The 16448-nt window shown below is 45.2% G+C and overlaps 1 protein-coding gene across 5 annotated transcripts in view; it reads left to right on the top strand.

Annotated features, from left to right (window-relative positions):
• SRGAP3 (SLIT-ROBO Rho GTPase activating protein 3) overlaps positions 1-16448 on the top strand; it is a 226989-nt gene that overhangs the window by 156418 nt on the left and 54123 nt on the right. For all 5 annotated transcript variants that reach the window (XR_004971487.1, XM_036332041.1, XM_036332040.1 and 2 more), the window contains exons 5-9: positions 3297-3482; positions 7899-8027; positions 9490-9711; positions 12559-12660; positions 14832-15029. Coding sequence is in view for 4 of the 5 variants with exons in the window: in XM_036332041.1 (XP_036187934.1) it covers positions 3297-3482; positions 7899-8027; positions 9490-9711; positions 12559-12660; positions 14832-15029 (837 nt within the window). In the remaining variant the exon portion in view is untranslated. The remainder of the gene's footprint in view (positions 1-3296; positions 3483-7898; positions 8028-9489; positions 9712-12558; positions 12661-14831; positions 15030-16448) is intronic.

Genomic DNA, 16448 nt, shown 5'->3' with positions numbered 1-16448 from the left:
TGCATTAAGGTTATCTTTCGATGATAATAGGCAGTTCCCAGATGGGGAGGATGGGTCGCATTTCCAGGTGAGCTCCCAGGTCCCACATGCAACTCCCAGCCAGGTTAGAATGTGCCTTCTTTAATCAGAACAAAACAATCATGGTTAACAGAGTATGATTAATATTTCTTATAATTATAGCTGGTCCCCAATATTCTATTTCTGTCCCTTTCAACCCGAGTGAGTAGATGGATGCATGCATGGGTGATTGCACAGGAAGATCTAGCTGCAAATAGAAATGCGCTCTCTTCCTCTGCACTACCTAACACAGATGACAGATTTAGTGCTGAAATAAGCAGACCTCAGCAGTTGAAGTAGAAAAAAATGGACGTAGCAGGAAGGATTGAATCCAGAAAGGGAGGAGTCCAGAAATGAACATCACCAGAAGCATGGCAGAAAAGCAAAGAAAGCAGTGGTATCTGTGAATGTGGAGGGATAGAGGAAATATTCAAGAATGGGAAAGGCCGGGTCCTGGAGACAGACTTGAGCAGGCATTACCAGCTCTTAGTTGCATCACATTCCTGGAGCCATTGCACAAAGGAGGTGGTTAAAAATAGCCAACTGCCTTGGTTATCCACAAGCCTGCAGCCCTTCCTTTTGGCCACTAGATGTCAAGAATGCACCAACCCAGCACACTTTCTGGCCCCTTGAGTTTGGAAATAGGCTGAGTGGAAATGAGTGGGTGAAATCAGCAAGATGGGGATCTCTAGAGGTTTTAGGGCAACTGCAAATAAGCAAAAATAAAATAAAATAAAATTGGGTAGAATGCAGACAAGCAGCCTTCTCACCAAGACCTGCAAAGAAAATTGATTGCATTTTTTATCCATTTATTTTTTTGAAATTTGGGGAGGTTTTCAGGTTGAAAGAAGGAGGGAGAAACATGGTATAGAATATATATTTTTTCACAATAGTAGATGTTTTGTAGAATTTGCAAACATTTTCCTGAAATCACGTGAGTTTAAGGTTCTGAAACCCTCAGCCTAAACAGGAGGATGGTGATCCTGGTGATGGGGGCAGCTAATGCTCTTAACCCTGTAGCAGGTAATGTTCTCAGCACTTTACAAAAACTGACTCCTTAAGTCCTCACAACAAACCTAGAGGTAGGTGCTATTATCCTCATTTTACAGATGAGGAGGGAGAGGTCAGAGAGGGGAGGACTTGCCCAAGGTCACACAGCATGTAAATGGCAGCCTCAGGATTCAGCCCAGACATTTGGGCCCAGAGTCCGTATGTTTACCCACCATGTTGTACCATAGATGTTGCCCCTATTGACTCCTGACCTCTGGCAAAGGGAACTTTCTGAACCACAGATCAATGCTGTGACATAATGGTGAGAGTCACAGAAGAAATCCTCATTCTAATAAACTTACCTCACAAGACTTTAAATGAGAATAAATAAGGTTATAATGCTGGCCAGTATTTCATTCCAAGTTCCCTGACTTTGAAGGGCTTGGCTAGGCAGGAGTACACCCCATGACCTCATAGAAGCCTCTGCTCTATTAGCTGCTGTAATTATCCAAAGGACAGAGAGAATAAACAAGGCCCAGGAGCCATGGATTCCAGAAATTTCTTAGCATAGAAAGATGATCATAAACTTGATATTGCAAAGGAAAAATATACTTTTAGTTGGGGACCAGGAGACAGGATATTGCTTAAAGGCTGCCAAGAGTATTCAATTGATAAGAAAATTGGAATAAATTAAGGAAACAGTATGATATGTTAGAAACATGGTGGATTAAAAGTCAGAGACCAGATTTCTAATTTGGCTAAATATACACTTACCATATGACTCTCCACTCCACTCCTAGATATTTACCTAAGGGAAATGAAAACGTATGTCCACGCAAAGAATTATACAGGAACATTCATAGCAGCTTTACAACACTGTAAACAATACATATAACTATCAACATCCAAATAGATAATCAGACCTCACCAGTAGATCAGTGGTTAGAGCATTGGCCTGCACATTGAAGGGTATAGGGTTCGACTCCCAGTCAAGGGCACATATCTGGGTTGCAGGTTTGATCCCCAGCCCTTCAGGCATGTGCAGGAGGCAACCAATCAATCTCTCTCACACATCAATGATTCTCTCTCCCCTTCCCTCCTTCCCTCCTTCCCTCCCTTACACTCTCTCTAAAAATCGATGGAAAAAATATCCTTGAGTGAGGATGAACAAACAAGCAAAAATAGATAAACAAATTGTGGTATAGCCATACAATGGGGTACTACTTAGCAATAAAAAAAGAACGTATGATACATGCAACAAATGGGAGAATCTAAAAAAATTATGCTGAGTGAAAGAGGGTAGACTCAAAGGGTTTATACTCTATGGTTCCATATAGATGAAATTCTACAGTGATAGAAAGCGAGTCCGTGATTGCCTGGGTCTGGGGTAGGGGTGGGGAAGGACTGTGTAGGGACACCAGGCTCTTTCAGGTGTAATGGAAGTGCTCTATACCTTGATTGTGGGCTTGGCCACATGGATGTAAAGTCTGGAGACTATGCTGATACTACTGCTAATCTTGGAGGACCTCAGTTTCCCTATTTATAAAATTTGGTAGTCAGATTAGATGACATCTAGGATTTCCTCTGACTCAAAAATCCCTTTGTTATAACAACATCCAACTTTTGTTATGGACGCAGAGTAGCAAAGGGCAATATGCTTTACAGGAATTCATTTTATAGTCAAGGATGAGTTTAGTTCAGAGAGCACAGAATATGCATTCAGATGTATTGTTACCCAATAGTACCCCTTTGGGGAACAGTCATTTGTAGGCCAATTTTACTTAATGAAACAGCTGAGAAAATAATTTGCTTGTGAGTGAGAAGGATGTTCTCATGGAAGTTCCAAGAGTACTGTAGGAGGAGCTTTCCCAGTGACACAAGAATTATGGTTGGGAGGCTAGAGAGAGCAGCAACTTTGCCATATCACCTCTGAGACCCCAAATGCTTGGGGACTGTGGTTGCCCTTTAAATTTTCTCTTTGCTAGTCCATTCTTGGCACTTAGTAAGGACTTAATGATGGTGATGGTGATGATGATGATGATGATAACTATGAAGCTGCTACTGACAATCATCATCTCCAGTCCTCCGAGAGTTTTTGCAGAAGTAAAGAGCTGTGGGAGCTCAGAGTGTGTCATGGGAAGAGCGAGGGCTGAGCAGACTGGAGTGCAGAACTTAGGGGGCTGAGAGCACTAGAGCCACCCAGGCTGGGCCCTAACAGCCTGCTGATTCCTGCACTTGTGTGTGCCCAGGTCATGAAAACCTACCACATGTACCACGCGGAGAGCATCAGTGCGGAGAGCAAGCTGAAGGAGGCTGAGAAGCAGGAGGAGAAGCAGTTCAACAAGGCGGGAGAGCTCAGCATGAACCTGCTCCGGCACGACGACCGGCCCCAGCGCCGCAGCTCTGTGAAGAAGATTGAGAAGATGAAGGAGAAGGCAAGTGAGGGCCCTGGGGGCCATGCTCCCTGACAGCCTTAGCCTCCCCCTCTGCACCCTGGGGGTTGTGAGGATAGAATAATGCTGCCCGCATCTGCTCTCTTGGAGGTCAGTGTCATGGAGGAGGCAGGTCTGGCTTGTGCCAGGGTCAGCAGGTGGAAGAGGTCTTCAGCTGACAAGAGAGCTGAACTGTGATGAGACTCATAGCCTAGAGCACAGGCATTAGTGAGGGGCGGGGGCTTGCTCTGGGGGTCAGTTAGGTGTCTGGAGACTGGTTGGGACTGAGTGTGTCCCAACAAGAGGGAACAGCACTGGGCTGCCAACCAGCACTGGGAACTTGGGAAAGAACCATTCCAGTATTGCCATTGCCAAAGCAGAGGCAGGTGATTGGAATGGCTGTGTATCAGTGCTGGAAAGTGCCTCAGCAGGACATGGTGAGAGAAGTACTGGTTCTGGAGTCAGATAGACTGGGTTTTGAAAACGCCACAGCTATTACACCTCTCTGAACTTCAGTTTTAAATCTGACAGTGATGGCAGATAATTCTCCTCTCTCAGTCAACTCTGATGGATTGGTAGTGGCTGCCCAGAGCTCTGTGTTGAGGATCATGAGCTCTCTCCTGGCTTTAGCTGAAAATGGTGCTATGATCAATTAATAATGTCTGCCATGGCCAGAATATAGAGGGGCAGTGCACAGGTTGCTTTTCTGTCATCCTAGACTAGGCAACTTCTAAGGTTCGTTTCTTCTTGAAAGACTACGATTTCTTGTTGAATCTTCTGCATCCATTCATTCTATGGAATCAGCAAACATTTCCTGAGCTCTTTCTATGTGCCAAACATTGTGCCAGATGTTTATTTGGGCTTCGGTGAGATGAATTCTATGATGGTATGATCCTACAGCTCTTAAAAATTATAGGAGATTGAGTGGGAACAAGATCCAACAGGACCTACGTAAGCAGGGAAAGTAATCAGAGGCAAATAAAATAAGACTTCAGGGTAATTGCTAAAGGCAAAGAAAAATGGGATCCACAATAATTAGGCAGAGACTCAATTAAAAAATGGGCAAAGTATTTGAATAGACATTTCTCCAAAGAACATGTATGAGTGGTCAGTAAGTACATGAAAAGATGCTTGGCATCATTAGTCATTAAGGACGTGCAAATCAAAACCACAGTGAGACACCACTTCATAGCCATTAGGATGGCTAAAATAAAAAGACAGACAATGACAAACATTGATGAGGATGTGGAGAAAGTGGAACCCGTGGACACTGCTGGAGGGAAGGTAACATGATTCAGTCACTTTGGAGAATGTTTTGGCAATCCCACAAAATTTTAAACATAGACTGAGTTACCATATGACTTAACAATTCTACTCCTAGGTATCACTCAAGAGAAATTTAAGCATATGTCCACACAAAAACTTGCACATGAATGTTTATTGAAACATTATTCATAATAGCTCCAAAGTGGCAACAACCCAAATGTCTGTCAACTGATGAATGGATGAATAAAATGTGGCCTGTCCACACAACAGAATATTATTTAGTCATAAAAAGGAATGGAGTACTGATTCATGCTACAGCATAGATGAATTTTGGAAACAGTGAAATAAGCCAATCACAAGAGGCCACATATGTAGGATTCTATTTATATTAAATGTCCAGAAGAGACAAATCCATAGAGATAGGAAGTAGAATAGTGGTTGCCAGGGGCTGGGGCAGAGGAGAATAGGGAGTGACTGCTAATGGGTACAGGATTTCTTTTTGGGGTGATGAAAATATTCTAAATTTAGATAGTGGTGATGGTTATATAACTCTGTGAATATACTAAAAACAAAGAAATATTTAGCACAACTGGTGTGGCTCAGTGGTCGAGCATCGACCAATTAACCAGGAGGTCACAGTTCGATTCCCGGTCAGGGCACATACCTGGGTTGTGGACTTGATCACCATTGAGGGGTGTACAAGAGGCAGTCAATCAATGATTCTCTCTCATCATTGATGTTTCTATCACTCTCTCCCTTTCCCTTCCTCTCTGAAGTCAATAAAAATAATATTTAAAAAAGAAATATTTTTAAAAAGATAGTCAGGCAAGGAATTACAGAACAACATGGGGGAATATGTAACGGGGTAGAGAGAATACTGGCTGGGAGTCTGAAGACTAATTTTGTGTTCAGAGTTGTATGTAAGTTAGCCATTTGGCCCTTGGAAAAGCTACTTCTCCCCTTCAGTTATCTTTTCACTTATAAAATGGATGAATTACACTAAAATACCTTTACTATCCTTCCCAGGTATAAACTTTTATGAGTCCATAAAGGGTTAAAATGTTCTCAGGGTCAGAGTAGTTCCCTGCAAACTGGTCAGGGTTATCAAAACTCTCTGTGAGGGTTGGATGCATGGCTGGTACAGGAGGTAATTACCTGAAGTCTGTTTTTGGAAATTCCCAGAATAAGTGGACCCTAGAGAAAGAAAGGCCAGAGGGGATCTCTGAGGACACCTCTACTAAGAAGCTAGGAGAACTCAATCTGGAATAAGGAAGGTTTAAGAGTGAAGGAGGAAACTCTAAGGAAAGCTGTATTTTTACCCAGCAGTGGGACTCATTAGTCTGAAAAGAGTAAGGGGATAGCTCTCCAACCCATGAACTCTGCTCCTTCCTGCAGCTGGCCCCAAACAGGAGCAGCTCCCCAGGGAGGCAGTCGGACTCCTCGCATCACTGCCCCTGGGCTGCCTGCTCTGCCTCCTCCTCCCACATCCAGACAGCCCATGGAAACCACGGAATGACTGCCTTGTGCAGGGACTGGTCTGGGTGTTTCAGGTCCAGAGCTGAGCAAGGCAGAGCGTCCCTGACTTCACAGGGCCTACTTTCTAGTGGGGGGGTCTGAAAATCAGCAAGTACACAAAGAAGTAAAAAATATAATTCGGGGCGGTAAGAAGTGCTTTTGAAGAAATCAGGATGTCCTTCAGTAGGTGAATGGATAAATAAACTGTGGTAAATACAAACAATGGAATGTTGACTAAATATTCAAGATCCAAAAAGAAATGAGCTAGCAAGCCATGAAAAGACATGGAGGAACCTTAAAGTGCCTATAATTAAGTGAAAGAAGTCAATTTGAAAACAATACATACTGTATGAGTCCAACCATATGACATTCTGGAAAAGGCAAAATGATGGAGACAAGGAAAGTTAAGAGGTTGCCAGGGGTTGGAGGGAGGGAAGGATGAAAAGGCAGAACACAGCAGGTTTTTAGGGCAGGGAAACGAATCTGTGTGCTACTATAATGGTGTCCAAACCCACAGAATGTAGACACCAAGAGTGAAGCCCAGGGCAAACTGTGGACTCTGGGTGATAATTAGTGAATGTACTGTTCTGGTGGGGGTTGTTGATAATGGATGAGGTTGTGTGTAGGTGGGGCAGAGGCATATGGAAAGTCTCTGCACCTATCTTCTTAATTTTGCTATAGACTAAAACTGCCATAAAATAATGTCTTAAAAATGGAATAAAGATTAAATAAACAAAAAAATTGAAAAGGGTAAAATGATAGAGGATGGAGGGAGGGACAGTGGAGATGCTGGCAACATTTTAGACAAGGCTGCTGTCAGAGTCTGAGCTGACCATTTTGTCAGTCCCACAAAATGTTCAACATAGACCTTGGGTAAGGACCTGAAGGACATGAAGGACCAGATCACACGGAGACTTGGAAGCATGGCCTGCCAGGCAGGGAGAACAATTAGTCCGAAGGCCTAGAGGCAGGAATGAAGTTGGCCTCTTAAAGGATGGGCAGAGAAAGCTGGCGATGAGGAAGAGCCTAGAGGAAGAGGGGCTTGGGACATCACGGGTGCCATCGCAGTACTTTGGACAGCCATTGGGGCCTGGTGAGTGGGCCTCAGGAGGTCTTATTAACAAGCTCTCGTGGAGGCCAGTAACAGGCAGCTGCTTATTGAATAGTGCTGTCATTGGCTATATGTGGGCAATGGGAGGTGAGCTTTTTGAGTACAGAGCCCAAATCTTACTCAGCTGTCATACGGAGTAAGGTATTCCAGAGGGGTACAGTGCATTTAATCACCGGAGTGACCGTTAAGAAAACCCCAGCCCTGGCTTCTGTGGATCAGTGGTTAGGGCACCACTGTGCACCCAAGGGTCACGGGTTCAATTCCCAGACAAGGGTACATACCTGGGTTGCAGGTCCAATCCCTGGCCTGGTCAGAGCATGTGCAGGAGGCAGCCAGTTGATGTGTCTCTCTCACATGATGTTTCTTTCTCTCTTCCCCTTCCTCCCTCCTTACCACTCTCTCTAAAAATCAATGTGTGTGTTTTTAATATTATTCGTTGAAGATTAACAAAACACACACACAAAAAAAACCCCTAAATCCCTGCCATTAGTGGCTCAGCTCTCACACCTACTCTCTTCTTCTTCCAGAGGCAGGCAAAGTATTCTGAGAACAAGCTGAAGTGCACGAAGGCCCGGAATGACTACTTGCTGAATCTGGCTGCCACCAACGCAGCTATAAGCAAATACTACATCCACGATGTCTCCGACCTGATCGATGTGAGCACCTGGCGTCTGGGACTGGAAGGGCCCCACACTGGGCTGGTGCAGATCATCAGCTGAAGGAGGGGCTGGCCCCTGTCCTTCGCTGATGGTCCAGGGCGGAGGGGAAGGGCAGTGAGCGTGTGGGGTCTGGGAAATGAGTTTCTACTTCTGTGGGTGGGAGTGGGCCTGTTGCAGCCCCTAGAGAGTTGGGTCGGGCACTTGCCAAGTACACTCTGCTAGCCCCGGCCCTTGGCTGGGTTTGGGGATATGGGAGTGGCTGTCTACAGTTAATGCCCTAGGGATTTCCCCGTGTGGTACAGACATGTTCAGCACCCCCAGGCCTAGTCTGCCAGACATATGCCACACATGAAAGAAAATAGAATTACAGTTGATCCTTGAACAATGTGGAGGTTAGGAGTTCCAATCTCCCCCTTCAGTGGAAAGTCCATTACATAACTTTTAACTCTGGAAAACGTAACTACAGTCGTCTCTCAGTATCTACAGATGCTCAAGTCCCTTATATAAAATGGTGTAGAACAGTGCATACAGTTGATCCCAACATTGGATCAAAAATACTGTCTTCAATCTATGGTTGGTGTAATGTGAGGATGTGAAAGCTGGGATATGGAGGGCTGACTGCATATTTAGTGAAAAAACTCCAAGCCTGCACAGTTCAAACCTGAGTTGTTTGAGGGTCCACTATGCACAGGTCAGCTTTCTTGGGGATGTTATCAATGGAGCAATCAGGCCATTTAAGCAAAAGGAGAATGGAACACTGATTTCCATACTACCTGCGTAGGATAGCCTGGAAGGACAGCCATGCTTGGAGAAAGACTGTTGTGAGTGGCGTCATCAGGGAGAGCCTCTCTCGCCTGTGTTGGAACTGGGACTGCTTCTCATGTGTATTGAGCAGCTACTCGTTCTAGGTCTTGAGGTGCTACAGTAGACAAAAGCCAGTGGCTCAGCTCTCATGGAGCTGACCCTGTATAACCCTGACACGTTAACAGGCAATCACCATGCCACGGGGCAGGTGTCACAGTGAGGGAGCTGGAGAGAGAGGTGGACCCCGAGAGGAGGGACAGCAGATGTAAACTCTTGAGTGGGGAGAACATCAAGGAAGACTTCCTGGAGGAAGTGATCTCTAAACTGAAACCTGAAGGAAGGATGTTTAGGCAGGAGGAGAGAGGAAGAGTATGCCAGGCAGAGGGAATGCATGTGAGAAGGCCTGGAGATGAGAAAGAATGTGGTGAATTTGGGAAGCTGAGAGAAGTCCTGCTGTTGCCCAAATTGCAATCCCGTCTCCCTGAAGGGTTTAATGTGATTTGTGTAGTAGGGTTCCAAAATGCACAAGGGCCCCCAGGATGAAAGATTTTGACTATGGAATAAAAGGTCATCATGATGGGACAGGAAATACTTGTGGTCCCACCTTCACATCACGGCCCTCACTTCACCCTTCTGTTGTATGCCTGTCTCCAAGTGCTGTGATTTGGGCTTTCATGCCAGCCTGGCCCGCACCTTCCGGACCTACCTCTCAGCCGAGTACAACCTGGAGACCTCTCGCCACGAGGGGCTGGATGTTATTGAGAATGCGGTGGACAACCTGGATTCCAGAAGTGACAAGCACACGGTCATGGACATGTACAACCAGGTCTTCTGTCCTCCACTCAAGTTTGAGTTCCAGCCGCACATGGGGGATGAGGTAGGTTCCTCCCAGGAGCCCATGCTTGAGACTGCTTCCATCTGTTCCCCCATGTGCTCCCAGAACATTGGTGGGAGGGGACCATCAGCCCCCATTCCACATGCAGCATGTTTATCTCAGAGGCCGGGGGTTAAGTTCTTGGCTTAAGGGCTTTCCCAGCCAAGGAGTTTACCACTAATACCTTAACCTTATTGGCTCAAGTTTCCCACCCGCAGAATTGCAGGACCTTAGTGCTCCTTAAAATTCCTCCCAGTTACTGTAGAATATCTCCTGTTCCTCCCTTGGATCACTGGAGTCTGGGCCTCATCACAGCCACTCTGGCTAATGTCCTCTGCCTGCCCTCCAATACAGGAGGCACACCACCAACTGAGTTTTCTTCAGTGCTTGTGCTGCTCGGATTCTTGCTATATTCTGGAGTGGGAGGGAGGGTAAGGCACTGGTCACTGGCCCCAAAGAAGCCCTCTGGTTACCCAAGTTTCACAAAATCCTTTATGCAAACAGGTCCCCCCTCTGGGGCTCAGGCCTTAGTCTTGGAACTGAGGAGAACAGCCACAAGACATTGTATCTGTCTCCCCATCTCCATTATCTCTACCCCAGGGATATGTGCACAGAACTTTGTCCTAGTGGCCCCTGTCCCTTCACCTAGACATATCCACCCATGCATGTGGGAGTTTGGAGGACCCAGACCAATAGTGCACAAGACCCCGCCAGCCTCTGGTTCCTGTGAGAGCTCAGCTGGGCCATCTACTGAACTTGCTTGGTGGGAAGGGACAAGGAAGCTCCTTAGCAGAGAGCATTTGCTGGACCCTCCAGGTGGCTCTATCCACTTTCTTCATTTGCAAAGGAGAGTCCTGTGTAGGGTTCCCTCCAACACCTGCCCCATCCCTCATGTCCAACCCTTTTATCTGGCCTTAAAAATTCTGACCTCATGGTTACTACTAATGACTGGAAAGTTTGGGTTGCCTAGTTAGTGGCAAATAACTAATAAATAACAGAGCCCTGCTGTTCCTTGTGATCTCAGCTGAGTCACCCCAGGCAGCCCAGATTGCAGGTGGTGACAGAGCCCTGGATGAAATGGATGTAGGGAGAACAGTATTTCTCTCCACATTTTCTCTCCTCCACCTCTCACCCAGTCTACCTCCTGGGGAAGATGGTCCATGAGAGGCGATCACCTCACAGTTGCCTCTCTGAAGCATCTTCCTGCTGGGGAATAGGAACACCTGGCTCATTGTTCCCCATTCATCGTTCTTTCCATTGGCATCTCTTAGGTAAGTGGTCGGCAAACCGCAGCTTGCGAGCCACATGCAGCTCTTCGGCCCCTTGAGTGTGGCTCTTCCACAAAATACCACATGTGGGCGCGCACATACAATGCGATTGAAACTTTGTAGCCCATGCGCAGAAGTCGGTATTTTGTGGAAGAGCCACACTCAAGGGGCCAAAGAGCCACATGTGGCTCGCGAGCCGCAGTTTGCTGAGCCGCAGTTTGCCGACCACTGTCTTAGGTGATTGCTTTCTTACCATAACTTCCTGCCTGGAAATTAACTAACTAGTCTCACTTTATGAGATTTGCCAGAGCTCTTAGTAAACCCTCAAGAGGGCACAGTGTAGAAGACCATAACTGAGAGGCCACACTTTGCAATTAGAGAGGGTGGCCCCTGGTTCCCATCAGGTGTTATCAAATATAAGCTGTGTTACCTTTGGCAGGTCATTTAAGCTCTCCAAACCTGTTTCCTCAACATCTGATAGGGATATTAGTGACTAGTGACCCGGTGCACGGATTCGTGCACATTGAAAGGAAATTAATTAGAAGAAATATTTTAATATCGCTATTTTCCCGTTCTCTATAGTAGAAGTGTCGACCAAATTCACAATCGACAATGACAGATTGGAACGTGCATGCAATTGGCACCAGCAAGAGCTTTATATGTATCGCACATGCGCGAGTCAACTTAGCCTTTTATATATATATATAGAATAAACTTGCTTAATTAGACTTGCTTTCTGATGTAGCTAAACTTTTTCCAGCCCAGTGAAGCACCCCAACTTCTCATTCAGGTAATTGTCAGCAACACAGCAGGAAATATCAACACAAAGCAGATTATTATTGTAGATCACGCAGGGAAAACAAAGGGTAAAATATTTAACTACAGCAGTGTTTGACTATATCCTGCACAGTGAGAAAACCTGAAGTCATTTTCAAGGTCCACCATCTCTTACTTCTTTTCAGTCGGGTCAAGTTTCTAAGCTTTCTAAATCTCCATTTTCCGGCTAATGAAAAGAAAATAGGATTTCACTGAGTCTCCTATCTACCTACTCCAGGACTTCTGTGAGAATCAAATGAGATGAGGTTTCACAGACATTTGGTTAAAGTGTGAAATGTTTGCACCTGGCTATAAAGCAAGTCCTGTTCTTGGACTGAAGAAACTGCAAGGAGGCTAGTTGTCACTAGGGAGAGGAAGCCAAGTGTTGCTATGTGACATCATTACCTGGTGCCCACAGCGACCATTTCCAGGCTGGGCTGGGCTGTGAGCTGCATTTTGTGCCATGGGGTCTTGGCAGCATCGGCTGCAATTTGGTGGGCTGTCACTCTGGGGTGGCGGGCCTGTGTCCCACTTGGGGGAAGCCGAGTGTTGCTTTGGCAGCACCAGGTCAATTTGTAAATGGCCAATGCATGTCATGACTGCATTGAGCATTGCCTCCTGGTGGTCAGTGCATGCCATAGCAACTGGTTGGATGGTTGGACACTTAGCATATTAGCCTTTTATATATATAGATAGCTCCTGCCCTAACTCCACACAGATGATGAGGACACTGGGTGACTGCTGGTGGGGGCTGTTATTCCTACAGGTGTGCCAGGTCAGTGCACAGCAGCCCGTCCAGACAGAATTACTCATGCGGTACCACCAGCTGCAGTCCAGACTGGCCACTCTCAAGATAGAGAATGAGGAGGTAAGTGAGCCCCTCTGCCCTATAAGGGATTTCCTTACAAAGGCCTAACTTGTCCTGGGGACTCCACATTCGCCAAAAAACACATAATAAATTAGGGTTCATCTGTAAGATAGACTTTTACACAACCATTAAAATCATGCACACCAAGAATCTTGCAGGGGGAATGCTCACGAGATGCTGAGTTAAAGAAACACAAAGAGAAAGTAAAATTTTATGTTCAGTATTATCATAACTCAGGTGAACTAGAGTATGTGCCTATGTATTTGTGTGTATTCACAGGCATAGAAAAATGCCTGGAAGGAAATACTTCCAAATGTTAATAGTGGTTATGTCTGGGTTGTAGATTATAGGTGATTTCTGTGTTGTTGTTGTTTTTGTGCTTTTCTCTATTTTCTGTAATGTTATTTATGTTATTTTTATCATCAGAAATAATAATAGGTATTTTAAGGTATACAGTTAAATGAACAACCCCAGGCACACTAAATGTGTCATGGATTCTGAGCCCCACGGAACTTCTATCTTACCACAATCAGCATATCTTCCATGCAGCTGGTGGCACAGGATTACCACTGGGAGGGTACAAATGGAAAGCCCAGCTGTGGTGGTTCCATTCTGATGTGGACTGATGAAGCTAGGTGGGAAAAATTCTATTCCAGCCTGGATGCCTTCATGCGGGGAGGATGTTAACCAACTGGTGAACAACCAGGATGTGGGGAGAGGACAGGTTTTTCATTGAGAAGTGCATTCACAGCAGGCAATGGGAGCCAGGGTCCTGTCTTCACATTTCAAGAGGGCTGTCCTGGCAGAGAGGGCGGTTCACTCTGTCTTCATAATGGACAGAAGTAGGGTGAACATGAATGTGAGACAGATTGTCACTGAGGATGATGACGAATCAAAGCAGTCCCTGGGGGGAAGTTTTGTGGAGACAAATTATATATTTGTTTTTCAAACCTGAGAAGAGAGAGGAGATGAACAGAGTGTTTTCTTTATTTACTCCTGCCTACATCTTTCCCCGAAGCATTTAAAAGTGTTTACATGGAACAGTGTATGGATAATAATGTTAATGGAATTTAAATTGGAAATTAGGGCCACAGAAAGAATGAAGCAAGTGTTCCTCTGTAGAAGCTGTTCATGGTCATGGAATTCTCGATTTGGAACCTGAGCTTCTGTCAGGCTATCTTAGAAAGAACTGAGTCATTAATGTATTCATTCAACAAGTTTTTATTGAACGAATACTTATTCAAGTATTTCTTAAGCATATATTATGTGCTAAACATTGTGCTAACATGCAGAGTAAAGTGAGTGAACAAGACAACATAGTGCCTTCTCTCATGGAGTTTATATTCCACTGAGAAAAGAGAGATAGTAATAAAAATACAAAAGAAAACAAAGTAATAAATAATGAGTATGTAGATTATTAGACAGAGATAGGCACTAAGTTAAAAATTGTAGTCAGGAAGCCTGATGTCACCAGAAGGTGACATTTAAGTTGAGACCTGAGTGACTTCTCCTGGAAATGTTTTTGGAATGACGCTCCATCAAATCATAGGGTTTGCTGTTTAAGCTCAAATCCGTGACGAGGTATTGTGAGGTGAGGGCTCGTGGGCCCTTTGTGTGTAGCCTTCCAGGGGTCCCACTCAATCACAAGGCAGAAATCAGGATCCTGGAGAAATGACTGGACTGTGGTGTCTCGGCATCTCTCTTCCTCAAGGTTCTCTCTTCTGTGAGGGTTTTGATAGGACTCAGGTGGCAGATAGCTGGAGAGTTCATTCATGGAGGATGGCTGCTCACCTTACCCAATCTCTGTCCCAACCCTGAAGAGAACCAAGAGTGTTTATAGTGTTGTCCTTCCCATATAGTTTGGGGCTGTATAACCAGGTAAAGAGAAACAAACCAAGAAACCTCAGTTCCTTTTTCGTTACAATATTCTCCAAGGCTCTCTCTGGCTGAAGCAATCTAATAAAATGACTTTAGATTGGTCAACCTGGATGCTCACCCCAGCCAGCTAACAGGCCTTACTTTGCACATCAAAATAATGGGAATGATCATCTTTGTCCTGCCTGCCTCCTAGAGGCTTTGTGTGGAAGAAATAAAGTAATGGTTAGGAAAAGGACTTTGAGGTGTCAAATGCATCCTGAGGCTAACCGTTTTCTGTCGACATGCTTCCCCAGGTGAGAAAAACCCTGGATGCCACCATGCAGACCTTACAGGACATGCTGACCGTGGAGGACTTTGATGTCTCTGACGCCTTCCAACACAGTCGGTCCACAGAGTCTGTAAAGTCGGCTGCCTCTGAGACCTACATGAGCAAGATCAACATCGCCAAAAGGAGAGCCAACCAGCAGGAGACAGAAATGTTTTATTTTACAGTAAGTGGACCCAGAACCCGCTGTCTGCTTTCCCGCTGGCACTGACTTCTGAAGAGCAGCCCAAGCTAGTGGGAGCCAGTGAAACCACCTGGGTCAGTTAGACCGACAGTCTTTCCAACATGCTTCCCAAATTAGGTTGCCTGGCATGGCTTTCTGAAATGCAGAAAGTGAATCACCAGTGATAGTATCGGCATTGATCTTGAATTGATGGTTATTGTAATGTTCCTGTTCTAGGAAAAAAACAAACTGTGTTCACTTAGGGTGAGAGGAAAATGGTAATGGAAAATGGTAATGCAAGCCCCAAGTAACAACCCTGAAGTTTAGCGAATGGTTGTCGTGTTGCGTTGTCTTAAATTGGGGTGCAGGCTTTGAAAACAATGCCCTGCGTGATCCATGTAAATTGCTGGTGAGTTGCCAGGCCTTCATGTAAAATTCCAGATGGCTAACATTCCACTTGGCCAGGGACAGGAGGAACACAGATAAGGGCCATCAAGGCTGTAGTTCAACCTGTGATTGGTGAACATAGAATTTGGGGTTTTAAGGGACCTTAAATCTTCCATCTGATGCTTTATCCCATTCAACCATATCTCTTCAAAAAGTCATCCAGCTCTGCTTGAACAGCCCCAAGTTGAAAAGCTCCCTCCTTCCCCTAGCAGCCCTTTTGTTTGGCCTGTGGCTGGCTATAGATATTATAATGTTTTCCTTTATCTCTGTTCTCTTCAAAAATCTGCCTCACTGGGATTTCTGGTCATTGATCTTGATTCTGTTCTCTGGGGTTATCCAGAGAGCGGCTAATTCTACAGGACAGTCTTTGGTGTGGTCGCAGGGAGTTGGGTTTTCATTTCCTGGTTAGACATATCTGGTTCTTTCAGTCCTGCCTCATAAGCTTTCCCTTTGAGATGCCTCTCATGTATCCTAGTGACTCTCTCCTGGACATGTTCCATTTGTCGAAACCTCTTCCAAAATGAGACTCCCAGCAGTGTGGTCTGACCAGCACAGGCTAGAGTTAAACTCTCACCTCCTTCCACAGTAGGTGCTATGCTCCTTTTCATGTGTCCTAAGATCATATTCCCTTTTTTAAATAAAGTTAAGTTAATACCAATTAAATCTCTATTCCCTATGCACCAACATTAAACCAGGTTGCCCTCCTCCTGAAGGATGAGTAGGTGACGTCTTGGGTAGGTCTCATGTTTATCATATCAGTTAGAGATCTTCTTCATGGATTCAGTGCATGGCTCTAGTCTAGACTGACACGATCCTGATCCAGTTGTTCACCATATATGCTGTCTCTTCAGACCTTGTGTGGTCTTCAGACTCAGTGAGTGTAGCTTCCAAACCTTAATGTTTGTCAATAAAAAAAATAATGGATATGTCAGGGGCAAGGCCAAAGACAGAGTCGTTCGAAACAGGCCATTAGGC

The sequence above is a fragment of the Myotis myotis genome, unplaced genomic scaffold, assembly GCF_014108235.1.
Source record: "Myotis myotis isolate mMyoMyo1 unplaced genomic scaffold, mMyoMyo1.p scaffold_m19_p_13, whole genome shotgun sequence".
Lineage (NCBI taxonomy): Eukaryota > Metazoa > Chordata > Mammalia > Chiroptera > Vespertilionidae > Myotis > Myotis myotis.
This window is presented reverse-complemented; position numbering and strand designations above follow the sequence as displayed.